Source organism: Dipteris shenzhenensis, chromosome 11, assembly GCF_047967505.1.
Source record: "Dipteris shenzhenensis isolate YYH24624 ecotype China chromosome 11, Dip_SZ_1.0, whole genome shotgun sequence".
NCBI classification, from domain to species: Eukaryota; Viridiplantae; Streptophyta; class Polypodiopsida; order Gleicheniales; family Dipteridaceae; genus Dipteris; species Dipteris shenzhenensis.
In genome coordinates this window covers 29,985,814-30,008,616 of record NC_141606.1, presented here as the reverse complement: position 1 = coordinate 30,008,616, position 22,803 = coordinate 29,985,814, and the positions used below count along the sequence as shown (strand labels likewise).

The 22,803-nt window shown below is 46.0% G+C and overlaps 1 protein-coding gene across 13 annotated transcripts in view; it reads right to left on the bottom strand.

Moving 5' to 3' along the window:
• CW7 overlaps positions 1 to 22,803 on the bottom strand; it is a 161,775-nt gene that overhangs the window by 49,701 nt on the left and 89,271 nt on the right. For all 13 annotated transcript variants that reach the window (XR_015541750.1, XR_015541753.1, XR_015541752.1 and 10 more), the window contains 2 exons: positions 13,758 to 13,817; positions 13,212 to 13,286 (listed from right to left, as the gene is read on the bottom strand). Coding sequence is in view for 9 of the 13 variants with exons in the window: in XM_087381338.1 (XP_087237464.1) it covers positions 13,212 to 13,286; positions 13,758 to 13,817 (135 nt within the window). In the remaining 4 variants the exon portion in view is untranslated. The remainder of the gene's footprint in view (positions 1 to 13,211; positions 13,287 to 13,757; positions 13,818 to 22,803) is intronic.

Genomic DNA, 22,803 nt, shown 5'->3' with positions numbered 1-22,803 from the left:
GCATTTGCCCTTTGATCAGGGTTGGAAATTTGCAGATATTTGCTGTCATTTTTTGCACAGCCAACTTTTTGCAGTGATAGCCTTGAGGCTTTTTGTTTTTTCAGGTCTCTTTCAGGGTATCACATTTGCTATGGCTGGGAACAATCAAGATTTATTTGGTGTTCTTCGTGAAGATGATAAGTTGGATGGTACAACCCTTCGATTAGTGTCCATGGGTAATCCAGACCACTATTCTTTTGATCAGCTAGTTACTTTGCTTTTGCACGAAGAGCAAAGTAGAGCTAATAGACAAGCCATTATTCCTGATCATGCATTTGCTTCACAGCAGACAGGAAGAGGCAAGGCTTCCAAGCCTATGGACAAGCCAAAATCTGCGCATAGCAGCTGCAATTCCTCCCATGCATCTAAAAATACAGCAGATAAGGCAAAGAGGAAAAGATGCAACTATTGTCGCAAGCCTAGACTTGACATTTCAGAATGCAGGAAGTGCATTGCTTCAGAGAAAAAGAAAGAAGGATTGACACTTAATGCCTCTCATGCTATTGTTTCCCATGAGCCAGAAGATGCTTCACATGCACATGCTCTTCAGGATGATTGGGCATGGGCTGTCCATTGCTCATTTGATCCATCCAAAGCTGATGCATTCTTTACTGCAAATGATGCTCAGTCCTGGTACTTTGATAGTGGTGCTTCCAAGCATGTCACATCTTGCAGACAGTTGTTTCATTCTTTAGCTGATGCACCTCGAGGGGGAACTGTTACATGTGCTAATAATGCTTCATATGCTGTAAAAGGAGTTGGAGATGTTCAGCTCACATCCATTTCAAGCCATCATGTCACTCAGACAAATGTTCTTTTTGTCTCCCTTCGCCGCCCCTCCGTCCTCTCCCCGCCTCCCCCCCCTCGCGTTGCGCTACCACCCCCCCCGCCCCTTCCTCCCCCTCCCTGCTGCTGTGCAACGTCCCCCCCCCCTTCCCTTCCTTCCTCGCCTTTCCTCCCCGCCCCCTCTCACGCTGCGCTGCCACACCCCCCCCCCTTTCCTTCCTCCTCTTTCCCGCCCTGCGCTGTGCTGCCCCCCCCCCCTCCCTCCTCCTTCTTTCCCCCTCCGCCACTCGCTCCCTCTCCACCACCTCTCCCCCCCCCCGCTTCTCCGTACTTCTCCATCCCTCCCTCTTTCCTTCCCCCGCCTTTTGGAGCATTTGTAGTTTGTCGGTGCGGCATGGCGGCCGTGAGCCCGGAACCGGTGGCCCAGACGGACCCCCCCCCCTCCATCACCCTACCGCATAACACTGACAGAGCATCAGGTAAACGGATGTCTGGGAGAAGTCCGTGGCGGCCTGCTTCAGGTCTCCTTGGTGAAGCAGGCCGCCACGGACTTCTCCCAGACATCCGTTTATGGGAGAGTCATTGGCTATGCCCCTTCACGAGCAAACATCAGGGACTCGTTGCAGTCCACCCTCTACCTTGAGGACAGCCACATTGAGGAGGTTGCACTCATGGGTCGTGGTATCTTCTGGCTCAAGCTCTCCTCAGCCAAGGCTGCAAGCGATATGGTCAGACGGTCCCCTACTTCTGTGGGTGGGAAGATCATCCTTATGGTCCCATGGTATAGGGGTTTCAGTGTAGCGGACTTTGATGCCCGCTTCCGCATTCCTCGCCATCCAGTTACCCTCATTTTCCCAAGCCTCGCAATCGAGCTTCGCCCGATCATCAAGGACCTGGGGGCGCACTTTGGCTGGCTCATGCAGGACACCTTCGTTGATGCGGCGGCAGCCCAAGGGGTGCCACGTGTCAAAGTGGCAGTCCTAGATCCGCAGAGTATCCCCTCGGAGTTGGAGATTGAGACGGACACAGGTGTGGTGACGCAGCGCATTATGGTCACTGGTCGCCCAGATCAGTGTCTGAGATCCACGGCTTCGGGCACCAGGCGCGCTCCTGCCCTCACTTCACGAGGACAGAACCTCAGATGGCCCCCATCCAGGCAGCTCAGGATCCCCCCCCCCAGGCATCGACACCCCCTCCTGAAGGGGAAGGCTGGACTGAGGTCAAAAGAAAACGGAAAGGAAACAAAACAGGACCAAAAAAGCCTCCCATCTACAGCAAGAGCCCCCTGTGGTCACCAATCAGCAGCAGCCCGGTAAGGGGAAGGAGAAAGGGCAGGAGAAGATCAGCCAGCCTCCCCCTCCTCCTTCACCCTGCCCCCCCCCTCTCCCCCGTCCTCCTCGGTCCCCCTACCTCCCCCCCCTCCAGGATCCCCCCCAGCACCTTTGGTTTCAGCCCCCCTCTCTCCCTCGAGCATGATCCCGAGGGAACCCCCCCCTCCGCCTGTGGCCCCGAAGCCAGCACAGACCTCCCCCGCGCCTACCCCTGCTGGTCTGGCGGAGCGGAGAGGCCCTTCCCCGCAGATGGCCAGCACCACTCCAGCTTGTTCGACAGCCAGCACCCCTCTCTCTGATTCAGACTCCTCATCCTCGTCCCCACACCCAAGGGCTGCTCCTAGAGCTCTACCTTTGGAGTTTTACCGAGCAAGACCTTGGGATTATTTGGATGCTGCGGGTATTGGCTCCTTCCCTGCATGCCTAGACATCAGCATCTTCTTCCTCCGAAAGGGGACTGAGGGTAAGGTGTCCGTCCTTACCCCACACGATGGTCCTAGCTATTCCTTCACTATCACCAATGACGGGAATGAGCAATGGACGAATGAAAATGTTTGGGAGATGATTCAAGATCAGTCCCAGGAGCAGGTGCAGGACTGGATCGGTAGCAGAGCAACCGAGCTTCTTCAGCAGCACTGGAAGGAGGGTGACGTTCGTCTAAGATGGCGCCACATCACCAAACGATTCCACATTTTGGTCATTATTCGACCGCCTCTGGAGTGGATCTACGTGGAAGGGCTCCGCCCGTGGAGGACCTCAGAGGTAGCGGGCTTCTACAGTATTTCCTTGGCGGAGGCGTCGAGTTGGTTAGAGAGAGCTTACCACCATGGGATGAAGGGCCTCTCCCCTCTGTTGAAGGTTTTAGAGGATGGGTCCGATGATCCGGCCTCTCCTTCGAAACCCTCACAGAAGCGCCTTCGTCTGCACACTGGACATCCTCCGACCACCTTGACATCGACCGCAAGCAGACAGTTGTTTGTGGCCCATCTCCCCTCTTCATGAGTATACGCATTATCTCTTGGAACGTCAACGGGTTCCACTCATGAGGAACCCGCAGCCCCAGGAAGATGGTGCTCAGACAGGAGCTCCAGCTAGCCTTGGTGGGAAGGGTAGATGTGCTCCTATTGCAGGAACACAAGCTTTCGGCTTCTCAGACCAGTAAGTGTGGGAAGGTCCTCACAGGACGCTCCCACACCTACTGGGAACCTTCGATTGGCGAGCAGGGGAGGAGCGGGGGTGTCTATACCTCCATCGACGCTTCTCTAGTTCAGCATGTGTGTGGTTTTGGCACCCTCATCCCAGGACGAGCGCTTTGGGTGGGCTTGAATATTGAGGGATCCCGCATCGGCATCCTCAAAATCTATGCCCCGACTGACCTCAGACGGAGAGCCGCTTTCTGGAGCTCTTTGACAGACTTATTGCCAGAGATGGATTCTTGGATTGTAGGAGAGGACTTCAATAACCTTGAGACCTTAGAGGATCAGCAGGGACGGGGCCCAGAGTTCCTCGGTATAGCTCAGGCAGAGCAGGCAGATTGGGACTCCTTCTTGTTCGCTGTGGGAGGTCAGGACAGCTGGAGGGAGCCTTCCTTTTGCAGATGGACAGGGAGTCTGGACTTCTCTTGGGGTTACAGGAGGGAAGGAGGCAGACTTCTGGAGCAATTGGACCGTTTCTATGTCAGCGATTGGGCGCTAGGCAGAGGTGGAGAGTCACGAGTGGTTCTAGGGACGACCCTCTCTGACCGTGCCCCAGTCATCCTAGTCCTGGACTCAGCCTCTCACTCCTTACCTCCACGCTCGTGCCGGATCCCAGACTCCATCTACTCCAGAGCAGCGGTTTGCAGCAGGATAGTGGACCTGTGGGAGCAGGATTGGGACCCCATGGGGGATATGGCAGCTCAGGTAGCTCAGGCTCTTGCCGAGTCTAGTCTCATCTGTCTGCAGGAGGCGATTCAGGTCAGGCAGCAATGGTGGGCGAAGGAGAGGGGTCTCAGACGAGATCTTGCCTCGATAGAGCGGATGCAGCAGTCTTCTCCAGGCTCTGAGGAGCTCACACGGCAGGAGGTTAGAGCCCGAGCCATGCTAGAGGAGATCACACAGCGACGCTCAGAGTTCTCGTTTCATGCTTCCAAGTCCTTTTGGGCTAGGAAAGGCGACAGGATGTGGAGAGAGCCTTTATAGTTTGAAGCAGGCACCAAGGGCATGGTATGCCAAAATTCATGCACACTTACTATCCCTTGGTTTTCAGAATAGTCCCACAGAACCCACTCTTTATGTCCGTGGGAGTGGATCTGATTTTTTAGTGCTGATTTTATATGTGGATGATATGCTCATCACGGGCCCAGATACTCAGAAAATTGCAGCTTTCAAGGCTGATTTGCAGCAGATTTTTGACATGTCAGACATGGGACGGCTCCATTATTATTTGGGCATTCAGTTTGCTCATGTTGAGGGGGGTATCATGATGTCTCAGTCCAAGTATATTGGACAGCTCCTTGATCATTTTCGGTTTGAGGATTGCAAGCCAATCTCTACTCCAGTGCACCCTGGCTTCAAATTCTCAGCTCATGATGGGAGCCCACCATGTGATATCACTCTTTATCAGCAGGCTGTTGGATGCCTTATTTATTTATGTCACACAAGACCCGACTTGCAGTATGCAGTATCTCAGCTCAGCAGATTCATGCACATGCCCAGTTCACAGCATTGGCAGGCAGTGAAGAGAGTCTTCAGATATCTCAGAGGCACTCAGGATTTAGCCCTCTTCTGTGGTGATCAGGGTTCACTTACCATGCATGCTTACACGGATAGTGACTGGGCAGGATGTTCCGACACCAGAGTGTCACATACTGGCAATTGTTTTTTGCTTGGCAATTCATGTATCTCTTGGCTCAGCAAGAAGCAACCAACAGTTGCCACGTCTAGCTGTGAGGCTGAGTACAGGGCAGCTTTCACCGCTACAGTAGAGTGTGTTTGGCTTCGACAGTTACTTACAGATCTTGGTATTCGCCAGACATCCTCCACTATTGTCTACACTGACAACCAGAGTGCTTTGGCCATTGCGCGTAACCCAGTGTTTCATGCGCGTACCAAGCATATTGAAGTTCACTATCATTATGTTCGGAGGCAGTTGTCAGCAGGAGACATAGAGTTGTCCTATCTTCCCACAGAGGACAACATAGCAGATATGTTTACAAAGGCACTTCCTCGTACCAAGTTTCGAAGTCTTCCGACAGGCTTTACACTTGGTTCCCTTTGTTACATGATCTGACATCCCTTGTACATAACTAGGTGGCTATATACTTTTGGATGAACATGTGCCACCATGACCAGAAAATACGAGGTATTCTGAGACGTTTCCAGAGTACTTCAGCCCATCCCATGGAGGGGGGTTTGTAGGCCATCTTCTGGTGGTTCTACTGATGCCCTATAGGCCATGGTATGTGCCTTGTAGGCATAAATGTAGGCACGTGTAGTGTTAGTGCCTTTTAGGCCACATAGGACACTTAGTCCCATGTGACACCTAGGACACTTAGTCCTAGGTCTAGGTACAAGTACCTTGTACTCGTATTTTTCATTATCCTAGATTTTCACGTGACAGACTCTATCGACTCTTTGCAACCTACACTCTCTCTTTGCCTATCGATCCTACATGGACCAAACAAGGTTATTGATAGTTGTTAACCTTGTTTGATGCCAATGGTCCTGATGATCTCCTCTATCCATCCTGTGCTTATCCGAACCCTAACCAATACTCTCTCATAAAGTGTAACGACTGCCCAAGTGATCTCCTGATCGTGCCCCAACTCTTGCAGACGTCTGATAAGTTAGGCTCTCGGCACTATGTTAAAAGCCTTGCGGAAATCCACAAAGCAGCAATAGACCCTCCTTCACCATGCCCTCACCTTCTCGATTACCCCCCCTGAGTGTAAGTATGTCATCCATAGTCACATAATCTACCCCAAAGCCTACCCGTCCCACTGCTCTGAAACCTCGAAGCTTTGCAATCAAGCTAACCTCTGTGCCAAGTATTGATGCATAGATCTTCGACATGCCATGTCCAATCATAATGGTCCTATAGTTTTCTGGGCTCATGGAATCTCCTGTCTTATGTAGAGTGATGATGTTAAGAGTCCAAGTGTGTGTAAAGCCTGTGCAAACCACTTCTCTCCTTGTGAATGGACTAAAAAAGTGGCATGCATACAAGGCTGTGAAATGCATTACCCCTTGAAAATAATTGCATTGAAATTTTCAATTCCATAGGCACAATGCTCAAGTGGAAATTTCAATAGACCAATTTCTGTCTAGGCTTGAAAGTTTGTCTATCGAGCGACCATTTATTTCAGCAGCATGATTCCCATCTATGATTACATTTTGTATGTGGCCATGAAGGAATCGGCAAACATATGAGTGGTCTCCCTGTGATACCTATGTCCATGGACAATCATTGTTGACAAGCTGGAATAACTGCCTACAATATAAAAAAAGCATAATGCCCTGATGATAAATATGCAAAAATTTGTGGCCCAAAAACCTCAAAAGCACAATGCACTAGGACTGCATCATACCATCTAAATCTCGTTGTTGGCTTATGTCTGCAACTTGCTGGACGAAGAACTTTTTAACTTCTGAATTTCTAGCTCATAGGCTAGTGATATTTGCATGTTACTAGTAGTCCACCTTGATGAACTATAATTAACAGTCCTGACATCACCCTCATAGTTTTGTTCAGCCTCAGCATGTGCACATGCTTTTGCTTTGCAAGTGCCCTTCCGAAGTTCTGCCCTTGCATTTACAGCACTCCTATGAGATGCCATTGTTTTCATTATAGTTGCTAATTGTAGAAGGCAAAACTCCCAGTATACTCACCTAATGAATTGTTGGCTATGGCAAGCAATGGAAGCTCAAAAATGGAGAAGACAAGGAGAAAAACAAGATGTTGTAATAGATTGCTACAAAACTGAGAGTGGAGGCTCAAGAGGGAGCCAACATAACAAAACCCTATGGGCTAACTGCCCTAACTGGACTAAGTGTCCTAATTGACCTAGGTGGTACTGTAATAATTGTACCAATGGTCCTAACTGACTATAACTAGGCCTACAAGGCACATACCAAGGAATAAGTGGCACCTATGGATAGCCCATAGATTGGCCTATAGACCCCTGTCCATGGTATGGGCTGAAGTATCCTAGACATGGCTCAAGATACCTAAATATCTAATGTCATGGTTGCACATGTTTGTCTTGTAGGGATATAGCAACCTATGACTGTACATAGTACAACAGATCAAGTTACAAAAGGTACTAAATTTAAAGCTTGCCAAAAAGCCTCAAACTTAGGTCGAGGTAGAGCCTTCGTAAAAAGATATGCCAAGTTCTCTTCATTGAGAACATAAGACAACTGAATATCACCTGCTGATAATCGCTCTCTGACAATGTGATAGTGAACCTCAATATGCTTTGTGCGAGCATGGAACACAGGATTCTGTGCAACAACCAAAGCACTCTGACTATCAATGAAGATGACGGTAGGAGCAGTCTGACATGCATAAAGATCTGTAAGTAGCTTCCGAAGCCAAACACACTCCATTGTAGCTGTAAAAGCTACTTTGTACTTAGCTTCACAGCTAGAAGTAGCAACTGTACTCTGCTTCTTGCTGAACCAAGAAACACATGAAGTACCAAGCATGAAACAATTGCCACTATGTGACACACGAGTGTCCGAACCACCAGCCCAATCACTATCAGCGATCCATGCATGACAAGTGAAGTATCAGCCCCATAAAGAAGGCCTAAATGGTGAGTGCCTTTGAGATATCTGAAAACACGCTTCACGACATGCCAATGGTGCATAGATGGGCTGTGCATATATCTGCTTAACTGTGAGACAGCATACTGTGGATCAGGTCCGTAAAACAACCAACTGCCTGCTGATAGAGAGTGACATCACATGTACCGCTGCCAACCTCAAAAGAGAAGTGAAAACCAGGCTCTAATGGTGTGGATACTAGCTTGCAATCCTAAAACTGAAAACGCTGCAAAACCTGTCCAATGTACTTGGATTGCAACATCAAAATGCACCCCTCACTGCTAGCAAATTGGATGCCCAAAATAATAGTGCAAAAGACCAAGATCAGACATAGCAAATGTCTTCTACAAATCAAGCTTGAAATCTGCAATTTTCTGAGCATGTGTCCCAGTCACAAGCATGTCATCCACATAAAGGAGTAAAATCAACAAATCTGTCCCACACTTGCGGATGTAAAGGGTAGCCTCTGTAGGGTTGTTCTGAAAGCCAAGTGTGAGCAAATGAGTATGAATCCTGGAATACCAAGCCCGAGGTGCCTGCTTCAATCCATAGAGGGTTTTTTTCAAGCGGCATACCTTGCTTTCAGAACCTTCAACCTCAAAGCCAGGAGGCTGGAAAACATAGAACTCTTCCTGCAAATGCCCATGAAGGAAAGATGTCTTGATATCAAGCTGATGTACTTGCCAATGAAAGTGGGCAGCAAAGGCAATAACAATGCGAATAGTAGTGATCCTAGAAGTGGGAGCAAAAGTCTCCTCAAAGTCAGTGCCGTGCTACTAAGCATAGCCCTTAGCAACAAGACGAGCTTTATAACAATCCACTGAACCATTAGCTTTCCATTTGATTTTGTAAGCCCACTTAGTTCCAATGGCATTCTTGCCAGGAGGCAAATCACACAACTCCCAAGTGTTATTCTGATGGATAGAATCCAATTCAGCTTGCATAGCCTTCAACCAACAATCAATCTGAAAGGCATCTTGATGACATGCTCTTTCCGGACAATTGCTCTTGTACGGGCTGGCAGTGTTTCTTGTGTGCTGTCTTTCAATGTGTCAAGGAGCCAATGGGGTACCTTTTTTGGGCTCCTGGATTTCAGTTCTTTCCCGGTCAAGAGCCCTGTGCAAATGTTCCTGATCAATGAGAGGCATATCAGGCTGAATATCTGGCTGCACATGTGCTTGCAAATGACCAACAGATGGAGGAGGTATAACCTCAGATGGAACATGTTACGCTCTAGCCGAGGTAGCATGACCTCGGAAGAATCAGTCGACATTTCCCTTAAAGGATCTATGTTTGTAATTATTTGTTTGCGCTTCATGTAAATGATCGGGAGGGAATTAATGTCAAGGTCCTAGGTGAGGGTTGATAGCACCATACTAGGTGGATCTAAGGCTAAGGGCCTAATGCAAGGAATGTGCCTAGGGGCAAAGGATTTTAATGCATCCCAAGAGAGGGGTGAAATGTTGCATTAGGAAGGCCCTGTGATGATGACATGTGGCATCTAATGTGTCCCGGTTCTTTGCATTTAAAGCACTTCTTTTCCTCATACAAAGACTTCCGCTCTTCTAGAGATAAATAAGCAGCTGCCTTCTTATTCTTTTGCCGCCGTCCTGCAACAAACGCAGCTTTCTGACGGTTAGCCTTCTTCTCTATTTTGAAAGGATGAGACCCAAACTTCTTCTCTATGCTATCCTTCTTGACTTCGTGCTTCTGACCTCCCTTGAATCCGGAAGTCTTTCCCTACGTCAATGCAAGCATTCTCAATCAATTGAGACATGTTAGAAACCTTCGTTTTCGTACAGTAGTCTCTAAGCTCCTTTGGTAAGCCGCTACAATACTTCTCTAACTCAGAGAAAGGGACATGCCGATAGGAGCTTACAGGCAACAAAGCCGCCCAAAATTTACTATTATACTCCTCGAGATCTCACCAGTTGTTTGAATTCAGCTCATGCCAGGCAGTCATAATGTCAACCTCAAAAGTCGTAGTAAGCCACGCAGCTGAGAACACTTGTTTGAAGCCTACCCAAGTAGTAGGTGCAGTGTTCTGCATAAGCATAGTGGTCCCCCACTGGAGAGCATTACCCTTCAGAAAACTTGCAGTCTGACATATCTTAGATGACTAAGAAAAATTTCCTCCAGTATACGCTACATCAAACTGCTGCAAAAAGTTCAAAGCCTTGAGCTTATCCTGAGTACCACTAAATGTCTCGAATTTGACTGCAGCTCCAGCTTCTTTGTAGTCTTTCACTTTCCCCTTCGGTGCCAAATTATCATATGCAAGTGTCTGAGCAAAAGGAATAACAGCACTCACACTATCTCCAGCACCAACACCATGAGGCAAAGCTCTATTACTCAGACCAGCTCCTGAATCTTGCATATTTGGCATCACCATATTGCCTCCTACTGCATTAGGCATTTTGGTTTGCATCCCTAGGGCTGCACCAACATTTGCATACATTAAATTCTGTCCCATGGGGTGCATAATAGGCTGAAACCCCACCATCTGACTTGTAGGCATACCAACAAATTGTGCTCGCGGACTGATCATAGCCTGAAAAACTGAACCTCCACCAAAATAACCATGTTGCACAGGGGGTGCAATAACTCATTGCTGTCCGGAAACCATAGATGAAAATTATTACCTTGATTTAATCCCGGAATAACATTAGATTGCTGCAAACCATAGGGGTTTTGCGAGGGTTGATCTTGGAAATTCACATCCGGCCTCTTGTTAACTTCGAACTCCTTATCCGCATCATCGGGCTTCTATTCTTTGGCTGCGTTTCATAATTCAGAATCTTCTAAAGACAAGGGTCATGTGAAAATTGAGAAAAAACACTCATAAAGCTCTACAACTGTGCCTTGAATAAATCCATGTCCTCCTCATCAGTATTGTCAACCTGCTGCTCAGCAACATGCTGGGATCCCTCTCTCATGCCCTAATCATCATTAATAGGGGTCTGCAACATCCTCTCTTCTTCTTTCTCTTCTGTGAGAGTTAAAGATCTTTCCCTATGAGACATATTTACTGGACTTGTATGCTATATCATGTGCCTAGTCTACTGGACTTACACCAAGCCAGCCCACAAGCTCACCTCTTGAAGAAGTTAGGTGGATCCCGTCAATGGAACCATGAAACCAGCCTTCACTAATTGAAGGGTGGTAGAATCCACTTTCACCACAGCATACACAATAAATAATCAAATTATTTATCACCACAAAAATCATTGGGACCTAGAGTGCTCCTACTTAGAAACAAAGACATCGATTGGCCCCAAACACTGGCGCCCCTTGCGGTATTTCTTTAATATTCATATAAAGCCAAAAGGCTGATTACAAGGTCTCCTGAATGCTGCAACACAGGTAAAACACTGCCCAAAGACTTCAAATATCCTGCACACCCTGCAATTCTTGCTCAACTTTATATGGCGAATATCCATCCAATCACTAGGCAATCACGCATCCTTCCTTCCGACCAAGCGTGCAACAGAGCCAAAAGGCATAAACTATCTCTCTGTCCTTTGCATTTGCACAAGCAAGTGCCCAACCAGCCAAACATGGCTAAACAGTTGTAGAAAACACAAGGACAGCCAAACTCTGGCACAACCAACCAAGGAAAGCCTTCCAAAATAGTTTGTCCCAATCTATAGCCACCCCGGCCACTGCCGAACAACATAAATCAGCCTTTCCTTGCCTCGAAACAATACCAAACGCAATAACCAGTCCGGTAACAGCAAAAGCAGGCAAAAACCAGCCTTCCTCTGCCAGCAATCTCAGAAAACAAGCCGTTTGGTCTGGAAAACCCTAAATCCAGCAAGAAGCTGATAATTCAACCCTAGAACAGCCCGAAAGCATAAGTGCATTCTCCTTAGATTTTTGCTGTCTATTTTTGTAACCTTTCTTAGTCTTTTGTCATAACTCCTCTAGGCATCATAGCTCCAACAACAAGTGGCTACTCTATGGCATTTGTATCTCCACATTTAGCATAGAATCACATCTCTATCAGCTCTAACAACTGACTATGTAAGGTACAACATCCGTCATATATATCCCTACCTTGCAAGGTGTTTCATGCTTAAAAGGCACTAGCCTGTGAGGCAAGGTGAATTTCACCTTGGAGACCACCTGAAATCTGATGAATGATAATCTTCTCAATAAGCCAAAAAGGAGAAAATACTTGATGCAACACATCCAATGTAATGGGGTACACCAGATTGTGGATAGTAATCAAAAGGAGTCCATTGGGCTATGAATCTTCCTCACGTTGAAGCCGCCCTAAGCTTGTTGCTACTCAGAGCCCTTTATAAGCTGCCCAAAATGAGAGGCATGTTGCCCCATGTTCCCTCCATAGGCATTTGATTGTCCCATGGTGTGTAATAAAGCTTTGTTGCTATCTCACTGCGCCAAACACATGCACATGTGTTGGATTGCTATCTGGATTGCTATCAATTCTTGCCTATCTCACAGATCAAATGTGATGGAGAGGCCCCGAAGCAAGGTTGACGAAAAAGCCTTGAAACGGAGCCCAAATGGGATGGAGAATAGCCTTGTAAAGGCTGGTAAAGGCCTGCAGAATAAGGTTGTGAAGAAAAGAGTTTTTTTTCTCTTTTTTTTTTTTTTGCAGGGTCAGGGCACTAGTTTAAGACTGCTAAGACAGTTAGGACACTAGCCTAATCCTAGTTAGCTTAACCCAACCAACCTAACTAACCTAGCCCACCTTGCTAACCAAACTGCTAACCTAACATTAACCTAACCAGCGTGTATCCAAAAATTAACCTAATTGAAGGCAGTCCCCCTCCAATATATCTCCTTTTTGCCCCTCTCTAGGGCTAAACATCCCCTAGCCAAATTAGCGTGACCCTCACTAACTTGGCCCAATCTTGGCCTTCATTGCACTTTGTTTTTGAAAGCATGCTGGATAACAGAAATAAAAATCAATTGCAAAATAGAGCCACAACACTGATTTTGTATAGTATTTCCTTGCTAATGAATTTTGTAGCACTTCCCGTCTGCTCGTTGATCTAAACCTTTAGAGAACATGCCTAAACTCATCGTGGAAAGGAAAAACGACATTTCAGTTACTTTATGTAGAAACTATAAACTCCTAGCATGATCCTCACCAACTTTATCAATGCCCAACAAAAATGACTGGTCAAGGCAGGCTAGGTTTGAAAATTGCATTCAATCCACAATGTGCCTGTGTAGTTTTACATGCAACTATATTGACAAAGTGAGCTTCTGTACTGACCACTTCTTCAAACGTGTGGTCATAATCATCAACCATGAAACATATATCCGGATATGCTGGCACTGTCTCAATGCCCTGTAGTGAAAAAATGATAAGTTCAGAAAAGTTATTGTCATTTTAAAAGGCATGCCTTTGTTAGAAGCCAACAAACATTACCTCAGTTTTATCACAATGTTAACTCTGATAATGATCAACTTTGCAGTTGTTAGAGGGTGAACTAATGCTACAATGAATAATGGCAGTTTTATCAAAATGTTAACTCTGATAATGATCAACCTTCCAGTAGTTTGAGGGAGGTGAACTAATATTACTATGAATAATGGCAGTTCCTTCAGCCTTACAAGGCCCCATTACAGGTTAATCCTTTAAAAAAGAATATGTGCATTGCCTAAGGCTCATCAATTCAATAGAAATAAAAAAAATGAGTATTTCACAGAACAAGGGTTCTGCTAAATTTGGCTACTTGATCCAAACCAGTCAGTAATCCAGGAACTCCAAAGGCGCCTGCATACCATTGGCCATGAAGTTGTATTTTGGATAACGTACCTTGGACATATCTGTTTGGAAATTCACCCGGCTTGGAGAAGCATAGACAATTTTGGAAACCTGCAAGAGCAGAAGAGAGCACTTCATTAGTATACTTACCACACTTGGAATTAAATAATGAGTAAAGACCTACAGGATGTACAATAGTCCCCCAACAAAACTTCTATAAACCAAACCATTGGCAAATCACTAGAGATCCTTAGGCGCACACTGTTCAGCCAATGCATTAATCAAGAAAAGTGTAAACAGCAAAGCTGGAGAGCATGCCTGTTGCATTGCAGCATTCTTGGTTTCTATTATAATAGGGAGACCTGATAGGCAGCAAATGTTTGGAGAGAGATTTTATGAAAGAATGGCACATTGGAATGCTAGAATTTTATATGAATCTTGACACACAAAGACAACCTAGGAGGACACATCTAACATATATCATTCCAGAATCATCACTTGACTTTGATCATCATGGTGGTCTACAATCGGTTTCTTCTTTTCCTCAGAAAAGGAACTTCTATTAATGCTTGATAAAAACCACCATATAAATCAACAAAAAACCAAGAAGGTGCTGATCACGGGAAAAAGAAAGACAACTGGTTGCAGCCTAAATCTGAGCTCCCAGCATACTGCCTAGGGAGTCTTTGGAACAAGGGCTAACAACCACAGTGGTAGGCTATACAACCAACGAATATCTCTCTCCGTGAAAACATAGAAGGAGCCTGCAAGCCATGCCTTGTAGAAGCACTCACACCTTTTGGCAGTCGCTTTAGACCCCGGAGTCCCAAGCTCCCAAATAGCACGCAGAGTGTAGATTATAGCCTGCCATATGGCGACTAAAGTGGCCATCGGAGTAGTCTACTGGCCGCCCATCACCCAACTGCAGCGCGCGACCCAAATATGCCATGTAGTGATGCTAGCAACTGTCTCCAACATGAACATGCTATCCTCAGCTAGTGGTACAGGGCCCGCCCGTCTAGGAGGAATAGCCCTGTGTGCCTCGATCCTTGCCACTGTCTGGCTGTAAATCCGAAAGGCCAGAGTGGTAGGGTCAATTGAAAACGCGTGCACGCCATCCATGAGCCAAGCAACCATTCCCCACGTGAAGTCTCGCTCCATGCGCGGGATACTCACGACTATCCTCAAAGCGGTTGACCAAACCCTCTGTGCTGCTAGGCATCCCCATAGACAGTGCCGGCAGAAGGCCTCCCTCCCATACTCTATAGATCTATGCTAGAAGCGGCACAGAGTCTGCCGAAGCCTGAGAGGCACCCCCGTCAGCAAAAATTGCCCATACCAACAGTGGGAGTCCAGGTGATACTCAACCCATCCCACCAGGAGTCCGGGATCACTGCATCTATCTCTGCCGCCCTGGTACCCACTCCTCTGATGTGCAAGAGTGCTTGAGCTCTGCTGTCCTCATCCTCCATGGGAAGCCTACAATGGGTTTCTTGGATGATACCCTTACCTTTTACCAAACAGACTGTCTTGCTAAAGCAAGCACTTGATACCAGACTTTCTCAATAATGCTCTTCTAATAGGAGTTGGGGAGTTATCCAAAGGTGGATACTTTCAAGAAAAGCACAGCTTCATAGTCTGACATGATCAAAGCCCTTGTTTGTCATCACACCAACTTTTGATTCCTCAAAGCTGGACCCTTAATCGATGATATAATAAAAGACCCAATTGCTTCAAAAGGGTTGTCTCATAAGCTTAACAAAAACAAATGCATTATTGGCTCAACGATTTTATCTGCAAAGCTCCAAAAGATTGCTTTAGGCTATCTTTTTCTAGGACTAAAGCATTTTTGGAGAATACACTAACTTTTTCAAAGCCACACAGACACATAGGAGATTGTGAGAGACAGCATTTAGCTTCATGCTCCATTCCTACAAGGCCTACTATTTATATCTAAAGAGCACCATGTTTTCCCTTGCTTCAGTTAACTGTGGATTTCCTAAGTTTGTAAACTGTACTTCCGTCCAATAGGATATCCATTTGTGGTGATATGAATAAGCCATTTGAGATCTCCAAATTGTTGATGTATAGAGTGTACATAGATGGATGTAGAGTGTGGGTTATGTCTTGATGACATGGAATCTTTAAGGTATGTGTGTGAAAGGTCTTAAGGATCTCTTGTAAATGAGTGTGTAAGAAGAATGTAAGCTGGAGTATGTGAAGAAATGGAGTTGGGCATCCCGTAATAGAGAAAGAGTCCTCATGAGCATTGTGTGTGTGAATCTCTATATCCCCCCTATGCATGTTCATGTAGTATCAGAGCAAGGTATTGGTGGTAGGAGAAATCAATCTTGAAGAGGCCCTGGGATTGAAAGGGCTGTAAAGAAGAAGATCCTATTTAGCAAAAGCAAGAAGAAGACAAGGAGTTGAAGACAACGAACGACAAAAGGTGGATCACAAAGCGGACGGGGCAAATGTGCATAATTGGCATTGGACGGAGAAAGATTCCTTGGAACGGTCTCACAAGCGCCTCGAGGAATTTTTGGAGAACATTGCGATCCTTGAAGGGTCAAGAGGGTTGTGGATTTACACAACAAAACAAGAAAGCGTAACTCGGGATGCATACGTGAACATAAGCAAGGGTCAGATCCTACCAGGATATGAACTTACCGTGCACCTCTCTTGGAAAGGAGAAGCCAAGGATGGGAGTAGAAACAGCCTTGCTGATAAGCTTGGTCATCCTCAGATGAAGTAGGAGGTAGAAGAGAGGGATGAAGATATTCTGTGGGATGCAGGGTATTTCCTCAGCCGGTTTTGATACAAATTTCTACCATTTTCTATCAAAGCTTCGTTGGCTCTCTGGAGTTCTTCTCCGTCCAATCTCACAGTGTGTAGAAGCAATGCTGAGGTCCATAGACAAGTGGTTTTGAACTAGCATCCAAAGATCGTCCTAATTGTTCCTACGGGTCACATACTACGGCTGCTATTCTGGAAGAAAGCTTTTATGTGTTCTTGAAAACATTGACATGCAAAGTGCAATCGGGCTAGACGAAATGATCTGCCAGTGTCTTCTTCTCGTGCAACACTTTCCCAGAGAACATCAATTGTTGCTGCCATGTCGCGTAGCCCATTCGAGATTAAACTAATTGCATCACCGAATGTACTGAATTCCTCCTCTGCACAACAAGCGTGAAGTCTTGCTCGCCCATAGTGCTTATCTGCACCACCTTCAAAATGTCTCTGTAGGGCTTTTGCAGGTATCAACATCTTTATAGTTTTGTGAGCAGTAGCGTTTAGCTGAGTGGCGATTACCTTTTAGGCACGGGTGTTAATCAATTGTTGAGCAATGGTGTTTTGTTATGTCTCACGCATCCGCAATTTCGTTTGGATTTTGTTTTTTGAGGAGCTGTTGTATGGGCAAGTGCAGCTACAACTTCTGTCAAGGAAATGATACAAGAATGTAGCAGAATGATGGCAAAGGGGCTGCTCAAAAGTGACTTGTTGGATGCCCAAAATTGATGACTTGTATGCTCAAAAATAGAGCAAGTATATGTATTTGTGGCAAAGGGCAAATTTCATATTTGAATTCCATATGGTCACATGAATTGAGAGGAAAACTGTGAGCAAAAAATTCACAAAAGTGCAATACTTGGGTCTTGTTGAATTGCATTTGAAAGCAATTATATGCATAAGGCTTGTGAATCAAGCATGTCTGAAACATCTCAAGTTACACAAATTGTGGGTGAGAAACTCACCAAAGACAACTATAGTGTTTGGTCCTATCACATGAAAAACTTCCACATGGGAAAAAAACTGGGTTTGATTACGGGTGAAGATGAATGCCCTGAATTGCCATGGGAAGAACCAACAGAGGAAGAAAAAATTGGCATATAGGACTTGGGTTGAGAAGTCAAGGAAGGGGTTGCATTGGATATCATTGTGTATTTCAGAAACTCTCATCCTCCTGTCATGACGAACGCACAGGTTGCAGATATCTTTACCAAGTCATTGGGTAAAGATAAGTTTTGTCTTTTTAGAGAGGCCTTGGGTCTATATAATGTACAAGCTCATGCTCAGCTTGAGGTGTCTTGATGACATGGAATCTTTAAGATATGTGTGTGAAAGTTCTTAAGGACCTTCTTGATAAATGAGGTGTGTAAGAAGAATGTAAGGTGAAGTATGTAAAGTAACGGAGTTTGGCATCCCATAATAGAGAAAGAATCTTCATAAGAAGAAGCTTCACAGGTAGAAATTTTGGACCACTTTGAATCCACTAGGAGTGTTTGAATTGCAAATAGTGGCCTGGATATGGAGATCCAACACACGAAATCCTCACAGGAAACTAAATTTTGTGACTTTTTGCATGAGCTGTAACTTTTCACTGAAAACTTGGATGAAAGAGATGGCAAAAATGAAAAATGAAGTATTCAAAGCTTCTACAACTTTGCTTTTGATCTCAGGGCAAGATTCAGCTTCTAGAGAAAGATATCTTCATCGCAAGACTCTCACATCTAAAATAGACTGTCTTTTGCTTCCAAAACCACCTGTTGGCTTGCAAAAAACCACTCAAAGAACTTTTCAAAGTTTCTACAAGGTGTCTGCACATCAGGATGCATGTAAAGTCACCCAATGGAGCTTCTCCTTCCTCCCACAGAGCTATATGCAGAAGCTGTTGACCTCAATTGATGTAAACTCACCTCCCCGATCGGTACAGAAAGCCTTGACCTATCTCCCTGTTTCTTTCTCCACCTTTGCCTTCCATTCCTTAAACTTTTCAAAGGACTGATATTTCTTGGCAATACAGTAAACCCAAGTCATCCTACTGAAGTCGTCGACAAATAAAAGAGAATACATTAAACCTGCGAAGGAGTTTGTCGACATCAGTCCACATAAGTTGGAATGGACCAACTCTAGAGAGGCCTTAGCCCTAGATGAAGCCTCTTGAGGGAACTTGTCTCTATGCTCTTGCCCTCCAAGCAAGCTCGACAGACACCATCTTTGCCTGTGATTGGCGGAAGTCCATCCACCATTCTGATCTTCTGCATGTCGGTCAAAGTGCAATAATTCACATGCCCAAACCGTTTGTGCCAGAGTTTGTAACCGGCCTTGACCTCCATGAACAAGTAGGGCATTGAGTCGATACAGCCCATGGTCCTGTACTCCTCTAACAACCACCTTTCCGTCCTTGGTCTTTACTTTGACTTCACCTTTGCTGAAGAGAACCGACATTTGATGCTGGTCCATTTGGCTCACAAAGAGAAGGTTTTTGCATAAGTTAAGAACATAAAGTACACCAGATATTACCTTCTCTTCGCCGGAGCTCATGACGAAAGGAATACTTCCAACACCTTTGACCGGGCACATTCTGCTGTCCCCCACCGTTACTTTGGAGCCTAGATGAGTAGACTCCATGGTGGTGAACCAATCCTTTTTGAAGGACATGTGTTTCGAGGCCCCACTGTCCACGAACCAGACATTGTCGTTCTCACCTGCCAAGAGAGCAAAGCATGTTTCTGAGATCATGAAGAGCTTCTCTGTGGTAACATTTGCCGCCTCCCCGCTTGACTCCTCCTTGCCCTTGTTCTGCTTCTTTCGCTTTAGGTCTACCTTCTTCTTGCGGCATTCCTTCGCCCTATGACCAGGCTTCTCGCAATAGAAGCATTTCATGTTCTTCTTGCGCTCTTGGTCGTCAGTCCTCTTGTGGAAGTCCTTGGACTTGCCCTTGCCGGACCTGACCTTCACAGTTAGGGTTTTCTCGTCTGCCTCGGAGTACAAATCCTCTCTAGCCTCCTCGTAGATGAGAAGAGGCCTACTGTGACCGTCGTCACGAAACCTTTGAAGCTCCTAGGTGCCAACTGGCTTGAATCCAGCTTTTGACCAACTGCCACAAGTTGGTCTCTCACAACCTTCACCTTCGTCACATGGTCGTGTACTTTGTCTCCCTCACTCATATCCATGTTGTGAAGTTGATGCTGGAGAGTGAGGATGCGGGCGGTGTTGTCCGTCTTGTAGAGGTCTTTCAAAATGGCCCATGCCTCTACAAAAGTCTCTGCCATCTGGATATGCAGGATGACCGTGTCTGCCGTCGTCCTAATAGCATGGCAAGAGCTTGAGCATCTCGGTCTTCCTAGTACTTGAGATCATCCGGATCCGCCGGGGTAACTATGTTTCCTTTGCTGTCCAAGGTGTCTACCGGCCTTGGATAACCTCCCGTGACGAGCCTCCAAAGTTTCCGGGCCACGAGGCGACTTCGGATCTTCACCTTCCATATCGGGCAGTTGGTACCATCGAGCTTCCCGCTTTCTCCAAAGTTGGGGATGAAGGAAGAAGGAAGATGAGAAGAAGAGGAAGAGGGGGTTGTCGTGGATGAGGCTTTTGTCGACATGTCTGGAAACAAAAATCTTCTTCCTTCCTATTCGAGCAGCAAGGGCAGCAAGTAATACTTGAACCGGGACCGTCTTCAGCGAAGATTCTCGCGTGGAAGTCCATTCCTTCAAGCTCCTAGGTGAGCCCTAGAACACGGGCTCTGATACCATGTTAGAAATCACGGTACAACAGAAGCAAAAGAGATGAATACTTGCTGGAAAACAACTCAACAAAAGTGCAGCAACAAAGTAACAAAGGAGATGGCAAAACTGAACAAGTTCTTCCTTCTAGAATGAAGGGCAAAAGGCTGCAACAGGAGCAGCTGCAAAGGGCAGCAGTTGCTGCAATCTTCTTCCACCAACAATGGGCTAGACAAGTCGCCTTCTCCCTACTAAGTGCGCGCTGCTGGATCAGCTTCAGTGCTAAGAAGCTCAAGGCTTGAGTGCTATGTAATAGTGAGGGGGAAGGGGGCTTTATATAATAGAGGGGAGAGGCCACAAAGGGGTGGTGGATTGACCACTGACCATTGACCTTGACCACTGGCCATTGACCTTGGCCACCGACCATTGACCTTGACCACCGTCCATTGACCTTGACCACCGGCCATTGACCTTCACCACCAACCATTGACTTTGACCTTGGCCACCAACCATTGACTTTGACTAGTCGGCGACCCCCTCTCAATCACTCCCCCTTCTAACCGCCTAAGCCCCTTGCCCTTCTCCTCATAAATGGGGGGGCAAAACATGTGGGGCATTAGACATGAATTCTAACATTATTTTGGCATTTGCTACCCTCTGCTAGTCTTTTGTCCTTTGGTTGCTCCTCTTCTGGTCCCAATTCGTAGCTTCCACTTCAATGAGTGGTTTCTTTTGCTTTGACTCTTGGCTAGTCATTGTTGTCATCTTCCTTTCTTCCTATTATCTTGTCTTCTGTAGTCTTATCTTGGCCAATCATAGAGATCTAGCATCCACCTCGTCGGTCACTTGGGATGTGTGATTGTTGTTGTTGTGTGCTCTTTGCGGCATTTCCAGTAACTTTTTCCATAATCAGCACTCACTTTTTTGGTGCCCCTTCTTGCCACAAAAAAAGTAGGTCGCATTGTTTGGCCTCGCTCTTGCACTTTAGTAGATAGCCCTTGTGCCACTTGATTGACTTCAAGGGTCCACTTGTTCTTGTTGGACCAATACTTCTCCTCTGTGTGGCCCAAAAAATTGCAGATGTTATAGAATATTCCCAGCCACTCAAATTTCATTTTGCATTTGTAGCACTACACCTCCCCCTTCTTCGAGGAGCCTTGTATGCCCATTTCTTTGAGCAACATCTTGAGTCTTTTGTTGTCTCCTTCTTGGGCACCTTCTTATTTTCTTTGTCTTCTTCACTCTCCGCTTCCACATTCCCTTTCTCCAATGCAATTGCTTTGTTGAAGAATTCACCATACATCCTCGCTGGTACATTATTTCTATATGGCATAGGTCAGCCTTTCCTAGGGGCCTCAATGCCACTCTATCTTGTCTTCAGATGGCAGCATCATCTGGCCGCTAGGTTTACATGGATATCAACTCTTTTGCGATGGATGGATTGATAGTATGAACACAATAGTAATCAAATGGCAACATCCATCACCAAGGCAATATGGAAAGTTAAACATGCTCGTGAATGTTTACCTTGCATCTTGCTAATACTGTGAGAATGAGAGGGAGCAGGAAGCAAGAGTGAGCAAGAGCAAAACGTTGAGTGTGCAATAGAAAAGATAAAGTGAGTACAAGTGAGAGATGGTTTTGTGCAAATGACAAAACCATACTAACCCACTAACTGTGGTTAGGGGGAAAAACCTCCTAGTGAGGGAAAAGTGCCCCTAACTCACTTATGGATTACATTAGCCACTCCCTAGAATATGCCAATAATTGTGACACCCCCCTGCAGTGCCAATGTGGTGTACAAGGAAGTGATCAATTACCAAAAGGAGAAATGCAAGCTTTGCCCAAAAAGAAACAATTACCACTAGTGGACAGCCTGGTATCATAGTCTCCAGTCCAATCTGATTCACTATAAGCATGCATCTGCAAGTCACCCCCCCTGGGAAACATCAAGCCATAAGACTTTGTGCGTTGCAAATAACAGAAGATGTGTTTTACAGCCTGCCAATGTGTTGCCTTTGGGCTGTGCATATACCTGCTCACCTGAGATACTGCATACTGAAGATCGAGCCATGTATTGCACAAATAAATGAGGCATCCAACAGCCTGGGTCTAAAGTGTGGCATCCACTGATTCACATGCATCATACATAGTAAGCTTCAGCCCCGGCTCCATGGGAGTGGCTATAGGCTTACAATATTGCATGTTGAACCTATCCAAGAGCTTTTGCCCATACTTGGATTGAGACATAACAATGCCACGCTTGTCTTGTATGAATTGGATCCCCAAATAGAAAATTAACATGCCCAAATCTGTCATCTAAATTCAGCTTTCAATTCAGCCTTCAAATCTGCAATTAGGTCCTCATTTGACCCTGTGAACAGCACATAAAGAATGATGACTCAAATATGACTAAAATATCCCCCCCACCCTTCTTGATGTAGAGGGTGGACTGTTGTGTAACCCCTTACTTGCCAGGAAGGCATCAATCTTAGCATACCATGCACGTGGGGCTTGTTTCAGCCCATAAAAAGCTTTATTCAGCTTGCAAACTTGAAGTGCATTGCCCGGAAGTTCAAATCCAGGAGGTT